Source organism: Trachypithecus francoisi, unplaced genomic scaffold (genome assembly GCF_009764315.1).
Source record: "Trachypithecus francoisi isolate TF-2019V2 unplaced genomic scaffold, Tfra_2.0 Lachesis_group4, whole genome shotgun sequence".
NCBI lineage: Eukaryota > Metazoa > Chordata > Mammalia > Primates > Cercopithecidae > Trachypithecus > Trachypithecus francoisi.
Window position 1 is genome coordinate 74,181,631 of NW_022681469.1, and position 22,908 is coordinate 74,204,538.

General features: G+C 36.4%; 1 protein-coding gene and 1 long non-coding RNA gene across 5 annotated transcripts in view; one reads left to right on the top strand and one right to left on the bottom strand.

Moving 5' to 3' along the window:
• Positions 1–1,210: 1,210 nt before the first annotated feature.
• On the bottom strand, positions 1,211–11,825 carry BET1 (Bet1 golgi vesicular membrane trafficking protein). Its single transcript, XM_033192755.1, has 4 exons — positions 11,630–11,825; positions 7,000–7,124; positions 4,241–4,297; positions 1,211–2,361 (listed from the first exon to the last, which is right to left on the bottom strand). Exons 1-4 carry the CDS (start codon positions 11,646–11,648, stop codon positions 2,206–2,208), a joined length of 357 nt encoding a protein of 118 aa, XP_033048646.1. The 5' UTR covers positions 11,649–11,825; the 3' UTR covers positions 1,211–2,205.
• A 45-nt stretch (positions 11,826–11,870) lies between these two features.
• The window catches only part of LOC117072506, a 170,160-nt gene continuing 159,122 nt past the window's right edge, over positions 11,871–22,908 (top strand). For all 4 annotated transcript variants that reach the window (XR_004432826.1, XR_004432825.1, XR_004432824.1 and 1 more), the window contains exons 1-2: positions 11,871–12,024; positions 18,548–18,624. This is a non-coding gene — a long non-coding RNA (uncharacterized LOC117072506). The remainder of the gene's footprint in view (positions 12,025–18,547; positions 18,625–22,908) is intronic.

Genomic DNA, 22,908 nt, shown 5'->3' on the forward strand with positions numbered 1-22,908 from the left:
ATGCTTAAAATGTTGCCTATTTGTTTTAGATGGGAAAATAGGGTGTTGGCAGAAGGATCCCTGGTTGGGCAGGGACATGCCAGTTTGCCAGGAACCTCAGCAGACACAGTGATGTGAACGAGCAAGACAAAATGCCAGGTAGAGACCTACTTTACATAGTACTTAGAAATAAAAATCATAAGAAATGTTGAACCATGCAGTGATGAGAATCACTTTTATACCACCCCAAATCCCTTTTCCTGAAATCTGTTTGATGATACTGTCCACATTTAAAGTTTTTAAATATTTTACAAAGTACTTTCATAAAATAGCCAAACAATCCTGAAATCCATCCTTCTCTTGCCATCATTGGTTTTCCTAAGGCTTTGATATCTTCTGCTTCCATTGTTGATTATCCTGTTTTCATCTTTAAGTCATTTTCTTTGGCCTTCTGCTCTTCCCGTTTTTCACAACTTTAATTATTGACAATGATTTCTGAGTCTCCCCTGAGCTCTGGTGTCACATACTTGACATGAAGTACAATTAAAAACTTCTTGAATGAATGAGTCACTCTCCAATTGTCTGATGAAAATACCTACTTGGAGGAATTTCATCACCTCAAAGCCTGAAAACAACCTATTTTCTTGTCCTTAAAATAACTACCTTTTCTGAGAATTTCTGTTAATGACAGTGAGAACCAACATTTATTGTGATTATCACATGCCAGACACTTTACAATACATTATCTACTTCTCAAAATTATCCTATGAAATAGATGGTGTAATGAATTCAAGGACAAAAGCACTGAGCAAGTGAAGGCACAGAGATGTGAACCCACGTCATCTAACTCAAACCAGTGCCTCTCCCATCACACCTCAGGCTTGTCTGTTTAAGTCACTTAACCACACTCAGTTCCGTTGGTTTCAACCTGTCAGGTAGAGGCCCAAATAATGACAAATGCAGCCAGTAAAAACAGGACCCAAATTGACAGGTTATTGGGGATGAACAAAAAGAATTGAAAACTCAATAAAATCAAAGAAAATACATTTGTAACCAAAAATATGAAGAATTAAAAAGATTTTTGAAATAGAGTCAAGATTTGCTTATTTGTTTGAAGCAAATTCCAACAATACAAATATTAGCTTTGCTTGATTTGGGTTGGAATCTGAGTTTTCAGGACCATTTCTCAGATTCTATTAAGAATGTAAAAGAGGCTTAAACAAGGAAGCAACACAGTCAACTAATACATTTTATTTAAAAATTTATTTTTGGAGCCTATAAATGGACAAATTCCAAAATAGTAATACAGAATATTTAACAATATTTTAATATTTTTTTTTTACTCAACAGTCTGCTGTTAGGTTTTTCTTTCCATAAACAAATACACTGGATTAAAGCAACAATACTCTTATCTTCAAGTTCAACGTCTGAGTTTATTGCATACTATTTCCATTTAGAGTTCAGTAATTACTTAACTTCACATTATGCTGTCACAAATGATAATCAAATATCCTACCTACATAGTAAAAATCATAAAACTATTATAAGCCAAGAGAATTTGTAAAGTTAATATGAAACAATAACTATACTGATACACATGTGCAATAGGCCCTACCAGAAAGATGCCAAAATAACAAGCTTTATTTAAAGAATGAGGTCTTTGGGCAGAAAGAAATGAGGGGTCATTATCATCAAAAATTATTAGGAAGATTGTAGGTAAAAAGAAATCAGCCTACGATTTTAACTAAATAAAGGAGGAGAAGGGAGTATATCATTAGAGTTGATACAGTTAGGAAAATTCAATTACCATTCTACCACAAACTGGTTGACTACTTCAAGAGCTCAGAATCAGGCTCTCCAGGCATTCTGTTACTCTCCCACTAAGTTTCCTTATATGGCACATAAACCTGCATTTATGATTACAACAAAATATTATAATGCTATTTAATCTGACAGTTGGCAAATAATAGAAAAACAAACTGGAAATCAGTGGAGCCATACCATCTCACTACCCCTGAAAATAGGGGCTAAAATGAGTCATTAAGAAACAGTATTCAAAGAGCCCTGTATTAACTAATGTGATTTATAAAATAAGCTAAATTCAGCAATTTTCAATGGAAAATGCCACAGTATTTGAACACGAGGAATGTTTTGATGCTGATTTTTATCAAAGTGGTACTCCAAGCCATTAAGTTGGAACAAATTCCAAATTCACAATTACATGCATCACCTCAGTTTAATAATCCAATAAATGATAAAAAAGACAAATAAAGAAAACAGCATCATATAGCACAGCAGCTTTGTTTGGCTCCCTCTGGATAAAATCTTCAGTTTGCCCATAGTTTTACCTAGAAATCCAGTTGTGGAATCAAATTGTGAATCCTATCAGAGATAAAGGCAAGTAAAATATAATAGTTAGATTCTAAGTCTACATATGCACATCCAAGTAATTGAATAACTGTTACCATAGTACATTTGTAATGACAGTTTTGTGTTTAATTAATTCAGGAGCCTGTTGATAACCTTGGATAATCAGCCTGATTTCTCCATGCAAAATACAGTAATACTCTCAGTGAATAAAAAGCTCTTTCACTGTCCAATAAACACTTCTTTCAGCCCCACAGAGCAATTCAACAACTCAAAACTATTTAGGTGTTATTCGAATTATGTGGATAAAAAAACATTAACAATAAATTTAAGTACTTTGTGCATTATCACACAGATTTTTCTTCCCATTTTTTTGTTGTGTCATTGCTCCCCAAGGTCAAATGGTTGATTGCTACCCAAGTAGAGGAATTCATCCAAAATGTAATATGGTTAGCAGTTAAATATAATATGGTTAGCAGTTAAATGTACCTTTATTTATTTATTTATTTATTTAGAGATGTAGTCTCGCTCTGTTGCCCAACCTGGAGTGCAGTGGTGCAATCTCAGCTCACTGCAACCTCTGCCTCCCAGGTTCAAGTGATTCTCCTGCCTCAGCCTCCCAAGTAGCTGGGACTACAGGCGCAGGCCACCACGCCCAGTTAATTTTTTTGTATTTTTAGTAGAGATGTGGTTTCACCATGTTGGCCAGGCTGGTCTTAAACTACTGACCTTGGGTAATCTGCCTACCTCATCCTCCCAAAACGTTGGGATTACAGGCGTGAGCTACCACACCTGGCCTTGGACCTTTACTTTTAATATCCTTTTGTTTAGACAGCTGACTTTGAAGTAGAGTCTATTAAAAGTTAAGAGAACATCATATAGAAGTAGTAAAATGTGATAAGGACTATAAATATGGATGGGGAAAAACTACCATATTAAAACATAGCTGGAAAATCCTAAAGATGAGACAGGCCTAGGTATGGACTAGAAATATTACACATACTTTCACAGAAATTTTAATATCCTGAGATGTAAAGGCCCTGGCATAATAATATCCTTTGTACAGCTCAGTGTCTATGTGGCTCATACACTTTAGATCTATGATTCTTCACCACAGTTATGCAACAGAATCACCAGAGATGCTTCTTTCAAAATATTTATGTCTAGATCCCTCCCCACAAAATTCTAAATCAGTGTATTTAAAGACAGAATACATTGTCTCTTCAATACATTTTTAAAGAGGTCCCTAGCTGATTACAGCGCACAAGCTTAGCAAGAACATTGCTTTTGATGCCAAATTCATTTTTGAATAGCACAATTTTAAAAGCACATGGAACCAGAGAAGGTTCAGAGAAGCGTGACATTCAAGATAAACATTAACAAATGGAAGAGGACTCTAACAAGAAAAGGTATATGTTGTTAGAGAGAAAAGGTTCTGGGCTGTTCACATCTATGAGCACTTTTTTCAGACGTGATCCTTAGGAAATCAAGCAAAAGAGTAAGTTTCCATTAAGTGAACGACATTTGGTTGGCTGGATATAAAGTGCTTTTTGATTGCTTGGTTAATAAATTACTAGCAGTCTCTACTATTGAGATTTCTAAGACTACTCAAAATAGTCATTTGTCTTGAGTTTTTAACAATCTTTCTATAAACAGGATTAAAGATATATTGGCTTCTACTTGTTCCTCCCACTTACATGTGTGAGACGAGATGAAAAATGCAAAAGCATGGCAAAAAATAAACCTTATAGTTATTCTAAACACATTAGATACAAATGGATGGGAATCAAGGACTTAGGCTCTCTGTATCTATTTCAAAATGAATAAAAGTTGAAATTCTATTATTTGCAAATATTAGATCAAATTTCTTAAAGTTAAAAACATAACCACTTACCATTTCAGATAATAATTTATTCTGGGTTTTAACTTCATGGCCTATTTCAATGGAAAGCTGTAAAGAAGAAGGTATACACATGATTACTCACATAAAAGTATTCAAGGTTATAAAGTAAAAATAATGTCATTCTAAGCATACACATTTTCTGAAATGAAACGGTCTTCTAGACACAAACTCTCTTCTTCTGATACTCTTTCCATCAAGATCAATACAAAATAAATTTGGAATTTGGAATTTCTACTCCTCCCAAATTATGGACATTTCCTCTTTCTTCTTTATTTTAATTTCATCTTAATATTCAATTCCATCTTTTAATTTGGTATGTACTACTTCTCTCTGATTCTCTTACACTTGCATGCTTTTATATCTTTATTATATTCCTATAAAAGCTACAAATTCCTACAAATATCTGTATATTTCCTTCTTACATTTTCTTTATTATTTATTTATTATATTTTATAAATTACATATTTTTTATTTTTTTAACTTTTATTTTAGGTTTGGGGTACAGGTGAAGGTTTGTTATACAGGTAAACTCATGTCACATGGATTTGTTGTACAGATTATTTCATCACCCAAGAATTAAGCCCAGTACCCAACCTTCTTACATTTCAAAAGATTGACAAATACCCATACAACCAATTCAAATCTAGACAAAAGTATTTAATATTTTCCTAATGAAATGTTACATTACTTTAAATATGTCTAAATTGATTATTTCCTTAGATTTTAAGGGTTTTTGCTTTAAAATATGGTAATAAATTGAAAAAATATATATATTAGTGTTACTTTCTGAAGCTCTGCAGAAAAGAGCCATAGCTTACAAACACAATACTATAGGTAATTACAACAGCTATTCAAACTAAAATCTATCTAATACTTTATAGGACAGATTCATCAAAGGCTTCACTTCCAAGATATTTAAATAAACAGAATCATCTACTGAAAATCTTGGTAAACCACTGCAAATACTGTTCTTCATGTGTGTGAAAGCACATGGGATAATACTGACACAAAACCATACTAGAATTCTGTAAATCAGAACATGAGCTTTCCTGCCAGATTTAACAACTCAGAGATAATAAAGTAACTATAAAGCTAGATTGCCCAAATTACTCAACTTCTATCACTGTCATTTATGCCAAGGAAAAATATTTCCAGGATATCACAACTTTCTTCTAACAAGTAATCTAAATTATCTACATTAAGCATTTTTTTAAGGCATTTAATTCTTAAGTCCTTCCAAGTGTTGTATTTTTAAAATTGGTATTATACAATACTACTCAGTTCATAAATCAACTTATTTTAGTTTAATATGACTTTGAAAACAATCCTGTTTCAAAATCTAAAGGTCTCCAGCTGAATGTAATTCGATTTTCCAAAGATTATAATGAAATACCAATTAAGTTTTATCAACATGGACTTCTACTGAATGCTTTACAAGTGAACGTCATGTTCATTATAACGCAGTATCAATCACATATATTATTAAAATCATCTTTGTGTAATTCCTTTGCTCAATACAAATTTACTCAACACCACTGATAAGGAATTATGCTAGGTGCTATATAGAATATAAAGTAAGTACAATAGAAAACCTGCATTCTGGTAAATTCCTTTTACATACAAATAAGGCCAATGCAAATCAATATGAATAAGTGCTACAGAAATGGCACAAATGGTCTTATGTTCATAAGAAGAAAAGTTACTTTTTTGTCTAGTAGAAAGCACATACAGATTCTGGAAGTGTGAGAGATAGGATCTCAAAAGCTAAGGCCAATTTTTGAAAGATCTATCTGATTTAATCAAGCTATGAAGCATGAACTTTACTAAATCGTGGAAGTACACTGAAGACTTCTGGGAGTGCAGGATGCAAGCTTTAAAATATTCTAAAAGAGGACTGTGGCAATGATTATATAACTCAGATCATAATGTGCAAAAAACCAGGAACAGATAGGTTAAGAGGTTCTTCCAATAGTTCAACTAAGAAAACCAGGGGATAGGCCGGGTGCAGTGGCTCACACCTGTAATTCCAGCACTTTGGGAGGCCAAGGTGGGTGGATCACCTGAGTTAAGGAGTTCAAGACCAGCCGGCCAACATGGTAAAACCCTGTCCCTACTAAAAATACAAAAATTAGCCAGGTGTGGTGGCGGGCGCCTGTAATCGCAGCTACTTGGGAGGCTGAGACGGGGGATTGCTTTAACCCAGGAGGCAGAGGTTTCAGTGAGCTAAAACCACGCCATTGCACTCCAGCCTGGGCAACAAGAGCAAAACTCCATCTCAAAAAAAAAAAAAAGAAAAGAAAACCAGGGGATAGTATTAGAAATAGAAAGGCAAAGATAGAAACATCAGAAAGACATTGCAATACTCAATGACCGAAATGAAGTACAAAGGTAGAAATAAGAAAGACCAAGATTTATAGCTTAGAAGACTGGATCAAAAAAAGCAGAAGAGCTACTTGGGGGTGGAAGATGGACAGCTCTGTTTGAGACATTACAGCAGACAGCACACAGTATATAAAAAACAGCTGGAGATTTTTCTTAAGTATTAAAAAAAAAACCCTATCTTTTGATGTGCCACATTTTCTAACTTACTCAGAGCACAGTCTAAATTTTGAGTGTACTTTGACCTCACAAAACCACAGTATCTGAGTAAACGAATTCCTTAGGATGACGTCAATAAGAATATAGTTTATAATTATATATGTATAGAAATAGATGAATTAAAACACATATAAAATTTGTTATACACTTACAGATTTTATAGCAGTTACTTTGCTTCTCAGACTTTCAGTGAGCCTCTCATTTTCTTCTTCACAGGCACTATACCCACTATTAGCATAGCCATAGTTCCCATAGTTGCCAGGAGGTACTCCTTCACCTGCAAGGATCAGAGTCACAAAGGCGATTGTAGAGAAACCACTTTTGAAACATTGATAGTTAGGAAAGAACTGAAAAAGCCCCCTGGAGGGCGTTGTAAACCACATATGTCTCTAATATTCATACTCCAAATGAATTTAAAAAATAAATAACCAAACAGAGATCAGATCAATTCTTTCCATTATCCTCTGTTAACCAAAGAATATTCAGTTCAGTTCATTTTAATACACATTTCTGGACTACTTATTGATTGCTCAGAAGATATAAAAATAGGTACTAATACACAAGGATATTCAGGATACATTCCCTGCTCAAGAGAAACATATATTTTAATAAAAGTTCTAAAAGCAGTAACATCATCTACTGCTAACACTGAAGAAGCATGGCTATGAAGAGGAAGGGAAAAGTGGTTAATATAGCAGGAGGGGAGCTCATAGCAGTGAGGGACCTTTACTGACATCTCTTTCTCTTAAACAGACAATAGGACAGGAAAGAGCCAAAGCAGGGAGGGGGCAAATTGAAGCTCTAGGAAAGAGATGGAGTAAGTCATGCAGAATGTTAGCTGAGAGTCAAGAGGGAGATTCATTTATTCTCCAACATATATTTGAAGAAGTACCATGTATCAGATCCATTGTTCTTTCTAGGTGCTACTTTTATGGAACTCTAAGGGATAAGAATGTCCACCACCCTGCCTAATGTAGTACTTCACAGTCATCAGGCTATCAAACAACAGATGGAGTGGGCCTTAGACAGTGAATACGTACATAAATATGTTGGGCCATTGAGAGGCAACGGCATAGTTCAGGGTGTTAGTTAACTACACTTTTTTTTTTTTAACATAATTGTTGCCATCAATTTTCTCAGTAAAGCGAGAATATGGGCTAACTGCTGAAGAATGGATGATCATTCAGAATATACAGTAAGGAGAATGAATGGAAGAAAGGGACCGGGACTGCACAGGATTACTAAAGATAAAACAAACTTGTTTGAGGCAATATACTATGGTGGCTTCAATCCTCCCAGGTGTGTGGTTTTTTTCCTACAGAAGAGTTTATCGGTCTGAGTTAGTCCAAGAGAAGCCGGATGGGTGGACTAATCTGTAGTTGGAAGTTTATAGTATTGGGGTTGCAGAAAAACAGAGCGCCAAGAGGTTGAGACTGCCTGCCAAAAGAGTGGTTGAAGATCTGGATTATGGGGATTAGATTGCACAGATATTGAAGTAGATTCAACAGTGGCTCAAGAATGTGGGAAAAAGGATGATATCGAAACTAAAGGTCTCAGAGCCTGTTGGGCACAGCAGCTCACGCCTATAATCCCAGCTACTCGGGAAGCTGAGGGAGGGAGGCAGGATCACTTGAGGCCAGGAATTTGACACCAGCCTGGGCAACATAGCAAGGCCGCATCTATTAAAAACAAACAAAACTAGAGGTCTCCATATGCTCAATGAGCGATGCAGCAGCAATGACAGGAGATAACAGCACTGATCACTGAAGGACAGTCAAGGTGAGAGTAGGAAGTTCTTTCAAGGCACAATACAAATTTCATTTTCCCTATGAAGCAAAACTCTCACTGATTTCTTACAGCTATGATTGTATGTAACATTAATATTGCACTCTGTACAGTACTATAAGGGCAGAGACTAAGTTTGTTTGACTCAAGACTGTATGTCCCCCCATAAACCGACAAACACATACACACTGTAAGGTACACTCAATGAATACATGATGTGAACAAATTAATGAAAAGAATCTGAGTTCACTGTTACTGAACTTTGAATGTGCACACCTTTGTCCAGAATGGAGTCATATGCTTCTCTGAAGGCAAAGACAGTATCTCATGCTTCTATATCCTCCCTGTACCTAATGAGTACTTTATATGCAGCACATATATGCAATCTCCACCACCACAAAAACCACAACAAAATATTGAAGAAGTATTTTCCAAACAGAAGAGAGTTGTACTATCTGAATTTTCCTGCTGACACACTATCCATGACACACGATCCATGAAGCTCTCCACATGTGTTATTATAAAATAACTCAAGGAGTGGGCATATTTTTCCCCTAGTCAACAACTAAAGTTACCATTTAAAAATGCATTCCTACTCTATTAATCAATGATACTCTGTGCAAACTGTAGTTTAATAAAGGCCAAGATACTTAAAGAAAAGAATAATGTCTGCCTATTTTGTGTGGCTGAGGTTCTGAGTATACAACATTTACCCAGTAAGTAATTACTGACTGGTTGAATGGAAACATTTGACAACTTCACCAAGGAATTCATTCTAAATTTTTTCTTTCCTATTTTTCCTTTCCTTTGTTTAGTTGCTTTTGCCTATCTTAATTTTAATTTTAGAGTTCTTCCATGCTGTTCCATTTATTCAAAGTGAAGTTCTTGTTGTATTTATTGCCAAAAATATATCAATGCACATTTCTATTAAAGAGTTGATCTTCCCTCAAACTATGACCCATCCCAAACACAATGAAAAAAGTAAAAAACAAATAAAATGCTAGAATTGCTATTCCAAACAGAGCCACTTCCCTTCTGGTGGTGTACTGCTATGAAAAGTTGTAAAAAAGCTAGTGAGTACTGAAGATCATCCTCAGCCTTTGTTTATTTAGATAAATGCTACTTCTTTTGGATGGGTTCTATCAGTAAGCTAACAAAACCAGTTAGAGATTCATGTGAAGTGTGGCAACTTCTGCCTACAGGTATCTATCAGATTCACTATGATCCCAAATTTAAAATTTCAGGTCAATATACATTCATACTTTAAAAATAAGAAAAAATGTTTAAAAAAAATAAAAAAGAGTAGGTAGTGGGTTCTAAATTAGTGAAATTCTAATTTAACTGGCTGAGCTGAGGTCCAGGAAACAATACTTTAAAAACTTCCCAGCGGATTCTAATGTGCAGTCAGGGCTGAGAACCATTACTCAAGTCACTTTCCTGCAATTTAACATGGCACACTGCAGCAGAAAAATGCTCAAAAGGGCCTAGGGGCCTACTGATGAAATCCAAACTCTTTGGCCTCGCATGCAAAGATCTCCACAATGTGATCCCGCATCACCTACTTCACCCAAACTGGTTTAATCATAATCCCTTATTTCTTTTTAGTTCCTCCTACCTGGAACCCACTTCCTCCACTCTCCATTATTCAAGGTCTACTTCAAATTCCTATGTCTCCACAAAATACACAAGGAGCCTCTCCACAAAGTACACAGTAATCTATCTCTGAAATCTCTGAGACCATCCCTTATATGTAGAACCTATCTGGTATTTGGATGTATAGCGACTACTTTGTACTATAACTTATCTTTGCACATATTTCTACTCCCCACCTAGACTGGAAGCTTTAAGGATCGCAAACCGGGCAACAAACAACTGTATACCTAGAGCTTACTCAAGCACACAATAAATCTTTTTTTGTCATTAATGATGATGAACAAGAAAAACATTTAGACATATAAAACCAAACTTACTCAAAATTCTTTCTTTTTTTTTTCTGGCCCCACTTTACCTGGCCCCACTTTCTATGATCCAAGTATTCATAAAAACTTCATTAAAAAAACAAAAAACTTTTTCATACTACAATTTATTAATAAATAAACAAGTCTATGGTTATTGGCAACTTTCATTGACTTTAAATATCTGACACATTGGGCAATTCTTTTTTCTTTTTTCAATCTTATAATGACTGAGAAAGGTAACATTATCTTTTTTCAAATGTTTCATTTATTTTCTGAATAATAAATGCACTCTTAATTTAGCAGAGTCTTCTTTAAAAAAAAAAATCGTGTCCTAAGAGAAAGCTTCAGAATCAGAAAATGCTGTTCTAGTAGCTGTGCGTTACTATAAGGGCCCATTAAAATTCCTTGGGTCTCATTCTTGCTGATGAGCCGGTTTACTAACACCAAAGGTGAAGATCAAATGTTAAGTCGCCAAACCTTATCACGTTCTACTGCCTTAACCGTGGCACAAGGTTCAGATTAAGAAATCACTTTTGACCCAGAAGTTACAGTTCCAGGACCTTTAACATTAATGACACGTACATTTATTTACCTTTGTAACTCACTGTTACCAGACTAACGACCACTACTAGTGTGTTTTGCGTGCAACCACCCATTCTTCAAATTCCGCTTCTGAAGAAAGGCCAGTAGCGAAACAGAAACCGGAGTCGGGCTTTGGAAAACATAGCAGTGTCCATAACCACGCTCAGGCAATAACACTAAAACACTTGACCACTGAGATGCCACCTGTACACACCCACCCCCAGTCCACTACTTTCTCTAGCCTACCATCCAAACTTGAATCTGACTCAGACTTAAGGAAACTCCAAGGATCTGGGACAAACGGTGTGTTTCCACTCGAGGTGGCCCACAAAGATCCCCTCTAGACATCCTGTTTTTTGGACCAAATGCCAGGAACAGAAGACAGGTTCGATTTCTTCCCGCGCCCAGCATGGCCGGTTCTAGGGCCCCGAACTTCGAACCTCGGCCCTCTTCTTACCCAGGCCTGCACGCCTCATCCTGCCAGAGGAGAGAGAGGAAAGGCGGGCGCGGGGGGTTGGGTGAGTAGGAAAGAGCTGTGACCCGGACCGCGTCTTCAGTTCCAGGGCCGGGGGAAACACCAACTTCTTCCCCTAAAGCGCCACGACATCAGTAGAGTCTAAACACCGCGCCTACTGATGGCGTCACCAGGGCGCTCATTGGAGCCCTGGGAAGAAGGTTGAATGGCATTCTGGGAAATGTAGTTCACCGACGCATAACGTGTTGTTGTTGAGGGCGTGGTGTGAGCCAGGTTCCAGGATCGGCCGGGGCTTCCGGAAAAGGGGACGGCTTCTACTGCTGCTCCGACTCTGGGTTTCTGATCCAACGTTCGCGCTGCTCCGCTCGCGGCTCCAGGTAGCTGCTTTCAGTTTGTTAACCACCAAGATTAACCCAGCAGATCTGCTCCTCTCGACCCACAAGTGGGTGGTTGAGGTATCTTTCCTGATTCAGCCTCGTACTCCCTCTCACCTCCAGAGGCAGTTGAGGGAAAGTTAGACAAAACTTTGTTCAGGTTTCTCAGTTTACAAACAAGTAATCTGACACCCACAGAAGTAACCGATTTGTGCCTCGTAGTATCCGGTAAAGGAGAGAAAACCAGGTGCCTTTGAGTAGGACTGCTGCTCAGATAAGAGCCAACTAGGAAAGGCTCGGGGTCTCGTCGGAGGCACTGAATAGTTTGTGAATAGTTAGTTCCCTGTTACTGCATCTGTTGTACTTGTAGAAGGAACCAAGACTTTTAGTTGTTACAGGGACCAAAGGACCCCTAAACTCCCTCCCACTTAACTTTTTACACAAGGCAGTGTGCCAATTTAGGGCTTAAGTGTGCCAATTTAAAAGCTTGCTGGCGAGTTGGAGGTGTTACTGGTATCGGGGTTAATCCTAGAATTTCATTTTATCTCACAGGATTATTTATCGTGAGAATACGATGAAATCATGGTTTTTGAAGGAAAAAAAAAAAAAAAAGCCTGATACACAGGAGGCCATCAAAATCCACTGGGTGTCTGCGGTTTTGTTGTTGCTGCTGTATATATGGCAGTGGAATGGTCTCCACACTAGAGATTTCCTAATATGTGATCTCTGATGACTTAGCGTTTCCTCATAGTTTCCCAGGACATTATTAACATTGACTATAACAGTGGCATAAGTCTCTGCGTTAAGTTGCTTTGGTAAAAAACACACGAAAACAAGTTTTGATAAGAGTTATTAACCTGGGAAGGAAGCTTTATCCAATAGTGTTTTGATAGAAAAAAATCTCCATTTTCTAAAAGCAATGGAATTAACTGAGCATAATATCAGGGACAATTATTACAAATAAAAGATGAAGATTCAATAAAAGAAATGATGGCTAGGTGTCCCTTTATGACTTAAAATCTGTGACGTCCTCTGGTTAAAAAAAATGCATGTTATATAATTAAAACATGTTTAAAAATTGTCTTACTGAAGGTTTGCTGATAGAAATGTAGAAACCGTTATTTCTGAAAATATGTTAATATTTACCAGAACTAACCATTTAGATTACATAAAATATACTCTTTCCTTTAAATGATAGGAAGACATAAGAATGAAATGTAGTTACAAGGAAAACATATAATGTGCTAAGAATATAACTGAAGTAAGGCAAAGCTAGTTCATATTGAAGTTGTTACCTAAAAAATCCAAATTATTGTTTTCAGTTACCATTGCCAGTATTGAATTAGGATAATCTCATCCGAAAAAAAATTTGCACTCAAAAGATGAGGCAGGAAAAATGAATTTAATGTGCAGAAAAAGAATTATTCAATGTGACCATAGTTGATATTAGCGATCAGGGGGATAATTTTCACTTTTCTCGTTGTGCTTTTTCCTTTTTAAATTAAAATACTTAACTTTTCTTACTGATTGAAGGCAAATAAAGTTTGTAGAGATGAATAGCATTTAGAACCTCTTCTCTATTCTCGTAGGATAGCCTCACAGAAAACATCTAATGTTTGTAGGTCTCTAGGAGACAAAGGACTAAAAATTATTTAAAATAATATTAAGTATTCCTTCTAGTAACTACAAAAGCAAGAATATAAGCAGGAAATGTCTGAATTGAGGTGCAAAATTGGAACTTTTCTTTCTCCTATCTGTCTGCTTCCTGCCTGCCCATTTGTCCTACCTCTTCCCGGTAGGACAAGTCCAATCCAAGGGGAAAAGAGCATACCAAGCTCTCAAAACTGGTTCAATAAACATCAACAAAATTTTCAATCATGAAGCAAATTCAGTATCTTGGGCATCATATTTGAACTGTCACAAAATGTAAACTAGAAACAAAAAGCTCTTGATTTACAAACAAGCTGTGGAATAAAGTTTGTTTCTAAGTTAGTTGCTTGGTATTTAAAGCACATTTTCCCTGAAGACTGAAATGATGGTCGGGTTCCTAACTCAGCCCAGAAAACACATGGCTATTAGAGATACTATGCTGGGCAATCAAAATCTGTGTAACCTATAGGACAGCAGAAATACTGCGTATTTTCAAGACCAATAGAAGAAAAATAATGTTGTAATACTTGTGATAAAATAAAGCCATGCCTTTGAAGAAGAAATAGAGTGTTAAAAAATTATTTTGGTTATTCATGTTTGAGAAAGAATGAGTTTTACTTAAAAGTTTTAAGAATGCAAAGAATATTTTCAAGGAGTTTCCAAAAAGCCACCAATTTGATTTTTCTTTTCCATAATTTGGGAATATTACTGGCACTGATGGCAGGCTTCTCAGTCATAGTAAGTAAAAATTAGGCACACAATTCTAACCTTAAAGTCTTCAGCAGAGCCAGACACATAATTTGTGGGGCTCAGGGCAAAATGAAAATGTTGTGCCTCTAGTTCAGAAAACGGGAAAAGTCCAGTTAAAGGTATTAAGATATAACACTTTTATTTCTTCTGTAATCTCCCTACCATCCTTCCTCTCCTCCCCACACCAACTTGTCATGGTGTTTTTATTTGCTATTTAATATTCTTCTGAGTAAAGAAAAACATAAATTATTAGCATTAATTTTACCCTTGATCTTTATATTGTGCAATGACAGTTTTAAATGCAAACATAAGAGCACGCTACTCATGAAATCACTAAAATTACACATTTTGTATTTTGTACTTGGATATGGTTTGGATATTTGTCCCAACTAAACGTCATGTTGAAATGTAATCCCCAGTGTTGGAAGTAAGTCCTGGTGGGAAATGTTTGCATCATGGAGGCAGATCCCACATGAATAGCTTAGCACCATCCCCTTGAGTGAATTCACATGAGTCTGATGTCTAAAAGTATGTAGCACTACCTCCTGTCTCTCTTGGTCCCACTCTCACCATATAACCTGCCCTCTCCCACTTCACCTTCTGCTATGAGTAAGAGCTCCCTGAGGCATTACCAGAAGCTGAGCAGATGCTGGCACTATGCTTCCTGTACCGCCTGCAGAACCATGTGTCAATTAAACCTCTTTTCCTTATAAATTACCCAGTCTCAGGTATGTCTTTATAAAAATGCAAGAATGGCCTAAATAGATACCTCACACCTGAATCCGTATTTCATTCTTAACCATGACAGAGCAGTCAAAACTAAGCACTGCATCAAAACTAAGTCAACTGTTTTTATTTCATGTCTTGATAGGCACGTATTCTACCAACATTCTACCTTCAGCCTGCTGATAAGTTAGGAGGGACTTAAAAGAAAGACAGCAAGGGGTTGCCTTATCTATTCTTTTCCTTCTATGCCATCATTTTTAATACAATTGGCTAATACAACAATGTAAGATAAAAAAGCATGTGATAGGGTTCCTTGGTCATTTTCTTCTTTCTGTGGAAGAAGTTCTGGTTCAAGCAGAACACGTGGCCTTTTGGGGCTGTCAGTGTCCATACTTATTCTGACACAAACTTGACACACCTTGTACTCTCTTTGAGTGTTTCTGAACTCCCATGCGTCATTGGTCCACTGGCATTCTGTGTTCCTGGGTCACTGCAAATGTAATATTCAAATGAAGTGGCAAAGAACAATGAAAATGCATGTTGTACCTATCTGCTGCAATCATGGGCATTCTCTCTTGTTCCGTAAGACTTTATGTACAAAACTTAAGGCCAAAGGTAAAATTATTAAGAATTTCAAGACAGTGACCACAGAGCATTAAACCAAGCTTGGGGGCCTTCTGATCAAGGAACCTTATGCAACTGCAAAAGTTGCACGCTCCTGAACCTGGCCCTGGTCTTCAGAAGGAAATTTTCAAAGGAAATAGGGCCATAATTGGTAGAGGAAAAAGAGTGAATGAGTGAATACAGAGGACATATATATCCACAGATAGAATTAAAGTAAAACATTTAAATTGGGCAGTGAAATTCACAGGGAAGCAAGAGAGGAGAGTATACAGGTACTGCCCCAAGAGAAAGGAAAGAAGAAAGGGAAGAGGCGGTAAGTTGCACACTTCTCTCAAACCACTGACCAAGCCACTTTCTGTCTAAAGTAAGTTATTATTGTGATTGATGAGCCATAGATGAGTAAAACTCTAGTGTGTATAAGCAGTAAGAAAAACTGTCCTCAAGGTGGGCATGATGCCAGCAAAACTGAGTGATGGGGCATGACTTCAGGGATGAGGCTTTTTCTGTGTTTCATGGCAAGATGTTTCACTCTTCCAGCAATTCTAATGTATTACTAAGTTCTCATTCTGGGAAATGATTCCTTCCTCAATATCAGTTAATCAGTAGCTGTGTTTTTTTTTTTTTTTTGTATGTGAATATCCGGCCCCACAGCAGAACAGTACTATAAAGCTAAATTTTAAAGTGAGTACTTTGCATAGGTTGCCCTTTTAATATTCCAATTTTGAAGACATCTTTGACATTTCTAAAACATTATTTTAGATTAAAGAAGATAGGTTTAATTTTGATTGCCTAGAATATGTCGGTGTTGTATGTTTTAAAATTCTCTGCATTATCTATCATTCAAGACTAATTTAGTCAAGTTGATAGTCATTTTATTTTAATAGCATTTATTATTCAGTAAGTATATCAAATTATCACAGTGATACATTTAAACTACAAAATGAAAAATGAAGTATACAACTTAGTTTTATTCCTACAGCACTGTTAGACACTTTGACAGACATGTTATTACTCCACTACTGACATGCTTTTTTTTTCCCAGTGGTGATTAGTTGAGTTTATATCATAGACAAAACACTTCAATATGTTATTCAGATATTAAAATATGCTATCCATTTTTATGTAATAGACATTCACTTCACCTAATTTTCCTGTTTTACTAAAGGTAGTGGTCTCATGACTTTTGATTTCTAGAATCAGGCCAAGACTGTGTCACAGATGTATGCAAGTCATCTCATTTCGATTTGCCTTGGCTGTTGACACAGAAGCACTCCTTGGAGCCCAAATGATCCAGTTTTCTCACCTTGTGTGTTAACCATAATCCCACACTCAGCTGAAAAGATCTAATTTTTATATCTTTAGTATTTTTGGTTTTTTTCTTATAGGTTGAATTTAACTGCTTCAGAATATCAGATAGCATTAAAATGATTTAATTATTGTACCAAGAATCATTATTATTTTACATCCACATTCCAGGAGGATAGAATCTGGTATATCCTTTAAAATACATTTGTGCTTGAGTAAAGTTTTCCTGTAACTAATTTATACTGACTTACTCTTCTTGATTTACTTTATGGGACATCTATATCAGGATATATAGATTGCATTACTTTGCTCACTCATTATGGTTAGGAATTCTGAAATCAGATATATGCTTCCGATTTTAATGTAATAGAGCATTTTATTAATTTAAAATTCTTCCCTGGCAAGGTTTTGCTTTTTACTTTTCCACAGGGAAACCATTTCTGATGGCACAAAACTTGAGTCATAATGTATAATCTTTGCAGTTATAAAATAAAAGCCATCTTTGTTTTGTGGTTTACTCACCTGTAAAAGCTGTTTATTGCCAAATAGAAGACACTATGGATCTAATTTATTCTCTTGCTGAAGTGCTTTCCTCACTAAAAATCTCTATTAATAGGGCCCCCCCAAGATCAAAAAGGTAGTTTGGTCACTGTTAGCAAGGAGTTATGCAGAAATAAGAATTGTTACAGGGAGAATTAGAAAGCTGGTTTTATAGGAGCAGAGGGGAGAGAATTTGCCACCACTGCTCTGGCTGCTCAAACTTTATTAAATTATTAATATGGCACTTTTGGACACTTAGCTTGGATGCCTCATTCTAGGCCAGTGCAAATTTTATGGCTCAGTTAGAAAACTTTGCAAAGAGAAAAACAAGTTTTTAAATAATAACGTGTGACATTAATATTCATGCTTATACAATCCTATGAAATCTGGGCTTGCTTGCTTGCTGGGCTGCCTGCCTGCCTGCCTGCCTTCCTTCCTTCCTTCCTTCCTTCCTTCCTTCCTTCCTTTCTTCCTTCCTTCCTTTCTTTTTTCTTCCAGGTGCCACCCACAGAATATCTAGTGCCTTAACCCTATATTATAAAGAATTTAAAAAAACAAAACAAAACAAAAAAACGAGTTGCAAAGAGGCTTTTCTTCCCTACCAGATCATGAATGTCCTCCCTTATGCCAAGTGAAAGAGTTAAGTAGATGGGTCATCAAGTATGTCATCACAGTACTGTACTATTCTAATGGGTGAGGGTTAACTTTACTGATGAAAGAAACAGTCTGACAGACTCTAATGCTAGTGAAATAATGGAGTAGCTTGTCAGAGTATATTGAGACATCTCTTTATCTAGAAGTCCTTAAGACAAGGTTAGTTCAATTTTGCTCAATATTCTGTTTGACTTAAGAGTTACTCACACCCATACCTCAGCAGAAGTTGTCAGTCTCTATTAATATCAACACTTGTTCCTTCTTCTTCATTCCAAAGCCAGCTTAGTGACCTGTTAAGAAGATGGCACCACGATTGTAATGCAATGAATGGAGGTGGGAGAAATGAGACAGACAGTGAGTAGCCACATGTCATTTATCTGCAGATGCTATTGACATCCTGTTTATCACTCTAGGCCTGCCTCCTTTCTTCACTTCCAATAACTTATTTCTACCATTTCTTTGGACATTCCTGTTTAGATATGTCACCATAATCTCAAACTCAATAATTTTCACTCCTAAACCAGCTTGCCTTCATGGGTTTTTTTTATCCATGTTAAAAATACCATTAAGGCCCAAAGCCTCTGGGTTTTTTGGATTTTTTTCTACTTTGCCTATTACAGCAACCCATCTGCAAAGCCCTATTGACACTTCATGTGAAATATCATGTTTGTCCTCTTTCTTTCCGTTCCAAAACTAACAATATTAATACAAATTTCAAATACCTTAAATCTTACCAGAGCTTCTTAACTTCCTTGTTCTCAGGTCCATTTTCCCCAAACACACCAGATTAAAATTTCAAGAACTCTAATCTCATCTGATTACTATTTAAAGGCATTTAATGAATTCTCCATGACCTGTGTGGAGAAGCGTGAAGAGGTATGTTTCAGTTTCCCTGAAGATACCACAGAAGTGGTGGTTGTGTTGGGTACAGACTGTAGACTTGAAGTTGGCCAGGGAGTGCCTCCTATAGGGCATCCTGCAGATTCCCTGTTAGGGACCCCTAAGAGGCCAAAGGAGGCACAGAAGGCAACAGCAATTGGCTTGGAAGCCCATGCCTGTCACTTTCCATTTGATCAGGATCCTCTGGAGAGGATCACGGTTCTATAGGGTGCAGTCAACCACTCTTTTCCACAAACTTTCTCCAGTTTCTATCTTATTAGGATCCTACACTCTTCAGTTTCGACACATTAATCTACATCTTGTTTCTCCCACATTTCAGAGAGGATACCAGTAGGTTAGCAGTGCAGAAGGACACAAAAGTTTCTTTCCTCTATTTTTTTTCAGCGATCATGATTCTTTCCCTTGCTGCAATTATACACTTCACTTCTTCCTTTTTTCTTCTCATTCTTCTTCTCACATCTCTCCATGTCTCATAATCTACAAAAACCCCTAAGTCTTTACCATGTGATCATTTCAATTAAAAAGTATAAAACTGTTGCACAGTGGTCTTAAATTTCTTTAGACTTTACCATAGATGTTGTCCATAGCAATGACCTGAAAAATACTAATACGTTATGAATGACTTCTCCTTTCTTCATTCTCAGTATTTCTTAATTCACATATCCTTATTTGACTTTGTTTTAAGAAGAAGTTTATCTTGCTCTTCCAATTATAGTCATTGAAGGCCTCTCCTTCTTTGACTTCTACAGAACAGATAAAATATGCAATAAATATCTACTGATTGACTGTTCACAAATCAAGTCTTCTCATTGTGAGTTGTTGATATTGTCACTCTTCCTTGAGTAAACACATAGTTGTCTTTTAATATATTTGTAATGAGGTAAGTACATGAAATTTACTTAGGGCTTAGAGAGGCAAATCTAGGATCACTGAGCTTTCTTAGAGGGAGGTAGATTTGTAACAAAAAGGCAACTATAGGAATGGAAAGAGAGTGGAGTTGTTTAAGGATTAAAACAAAAGATAATGAATATAAGGGTACAGATAAAAGAAATAAAAGAAGGGAAACAAACACAGAAAGGCTTTATATAGGAGAAAGTGAAAGAAAGTGTGGAAGAATGGTTGGCAGTATAAGAGTTGTTAAATAAATCAAAATATTTTGTTTCCTGTCACAGGACCATTGTGTTTGGTCTTCTAAAGGTTTATGGTGCATGATAGGAGTTTAGTATTCTTTGTTTCTGCCAGAATTTGAGAATGTCCGTGAGGCTAAATTGTGGGAAAAGTAAATTTGAGATAGCAGAGTTATTGTAGACCTTGATTTGGACCCTTGTAATGGTCTTGCCTCCTCCACTCTTCCTGTATTGATACTGCTAGTCTCTAGACCTTAAGTGAACAGCCTAAACAGCCATTCCACCATTCCTGTTTTTCATACCTTCTCACATTGGAGCAAAGTGCTCCATTCTGAAGTGTTCTAGAAGGACCATGCTCTAAGTTGTCTCTGTTCTACAACTTTTATTCATCAGCTAATTTCGAAATTATTCTTCCTTTTTTGTGTGTGTGACTTCAAAACCAAATTTCTTTCTTTCTTTTTTTGTTTTCTTTCTTTCTTTTTTTTTTAAGATGGAGTTTTGCTCTTGTCACCCAGGCTGGAGTGCAATGGTGCGATCTTGGCTCACTGCAACCTCTGCCTGCCGGGTTCAAGTGATTCTACTGTCTCGGCCTCCCCAGTAGCTGGGATTACGGGCACCCACCACCATACCCAGCTAATTTTGTATTTTTAGTAGAGATGCAGTTTCACCATGTTGGCCAGGGTGGTCTTGAACTCCTAACATCAGGTTATCCACCCGCCTCTGCCTCCCAGAGCGCTGAGATTACAGGCATGAGCCACTGCGCCCGGCCCGAAACCAAATTTCTATTAACTGATGAAGAGGTAAATAAAATGTGGTATTTCCATACAGTGTAAACCTGCTGATAATGGAGATCTAATGCCATTCTTCTTTTATTATGCCAGAGAGATCATTGGGAATTTTCCGTTCGATTTTGGAAACATGAGTATGACCTTTCACTTGTCATACTTTCAAGGAACCAAGGACTAGATATCTGAATTTCTTCAGCACTCTCTTTAATTTCAGAGCTGTTCTCCTCAATTCATGTGCCCCTGATTGGATTGTCGATCAAGTCACTCTATTTGTGTCCTGTCTACAGGAGATACCCATACACTTAGCACAGTGATTGCTCTAAAGCATGAGCACATAACACAAGCAAGTCCGGACATCTTCCGTAAGAGTGCTGTATGGACACTTTGAAAGAGTTGATCTATTTCTTTTATCTCACAAGCTGTTAAGGTAAAATCTGAGGACTGCTAGAAGACATTTTTCCTAACTCAAGAAGAAAAGGTATCCATAGTAGGATAGGATGTAGCCAACACAGAGAAGCCTTGACACATAGAACTGATTATGATGAAGATAAAAACAGAGGTGGAGATGGAGATGGAAATAGAGAAATGAGATAGAGGATTATAATGATATTGTTTGGACTCTGAATCCAGCCATGCCTAACCTCAGATTTGTACTAAGTTATGTGTCAGTAAACTCCTATAGTTTTGTTTTGGCTTCAATTGCCATTAAATTGGATTTTTAACATTTAAAACCAAAAGAGTGCTCAATATTCAATCAGGCTGAGGAAATTTTGCTGATAGTACTTGTTTCTAGGAGTTTATCCACCCTAAGTTAAGTGTAATTTCCTGATTGTTGGCAAAAAAAAAAAAAAAAAAATTATTCATTTTTTTTGTAGTTCATTAATAAATAAACATGACATGGATGGATAAATGGTCATGGATAGTTTAATATAAAAGAATGATGTAATAGGCTGAAATTTAAAGTGGTTCTTGAGAAGTAAAAGGCTGCTCCCATATCTAATGCATCAATTCTAACATTTAAAACAAAAACGCTTAAGTAATGCAATGCACTGTTCATTAATTTGAAGAACATTTTTGCAGTCATCATTTGAAATATTTCTTTAGAACAAAGGATGAAAGATAAAATATGCTAGAAAAAAATTATTTTTTGTGTGTACAAGCCACCATTTTCCTTCTTACAGAAAATTATTTACTGTGGTTCTTTATTTCAAAAGAAATTATTATATCCATTTCAAAAGGAATTATACATACAGAAAAAAGTGACATGCCCCAAACCTAGTCAAATACATAATATAAACAATCAGTATAACTTGGGAAAGAGATGTATTTATTTTTGGATTAACTACATGGAATAATGTATTTCCTAATATTTTTATTCAATGTGCTCATTGATCACAATAATATTCTCCAGCTAGAAGTGCCTTTCTGGGCTTTTGCGTGCCCAGAGGATATTCTTGAACAATTAGGGGATTCTTCAAAAAGTGTAATATGTGGCAAGGAATCTAAATGTGTGCTCCTCAATCCACTTCCATCAGCAGTGTAGTGAGTAGATGTAGTATCCAGAACTTTCACCTGTGGTTTTCTCTTCTCTGTAGCATCCACTATTATTGATAGTTTTATCAAATCATTTTAGTCTCTATAGCTATTTTAAAATGTGAAATAGGACTTAATGCATATTTCATCTTCTAGTTATTTTAACTTTAAAGATTTTTGAATTTACTTTCATGGCTGTATTGAAATTTTGTTCAATCAGTCCCCATTGGAAGAGTTGAGAGAGAAAATGGAGATGATTTCCCTAAGGTGGTCATTTTTATGCTTTTTAG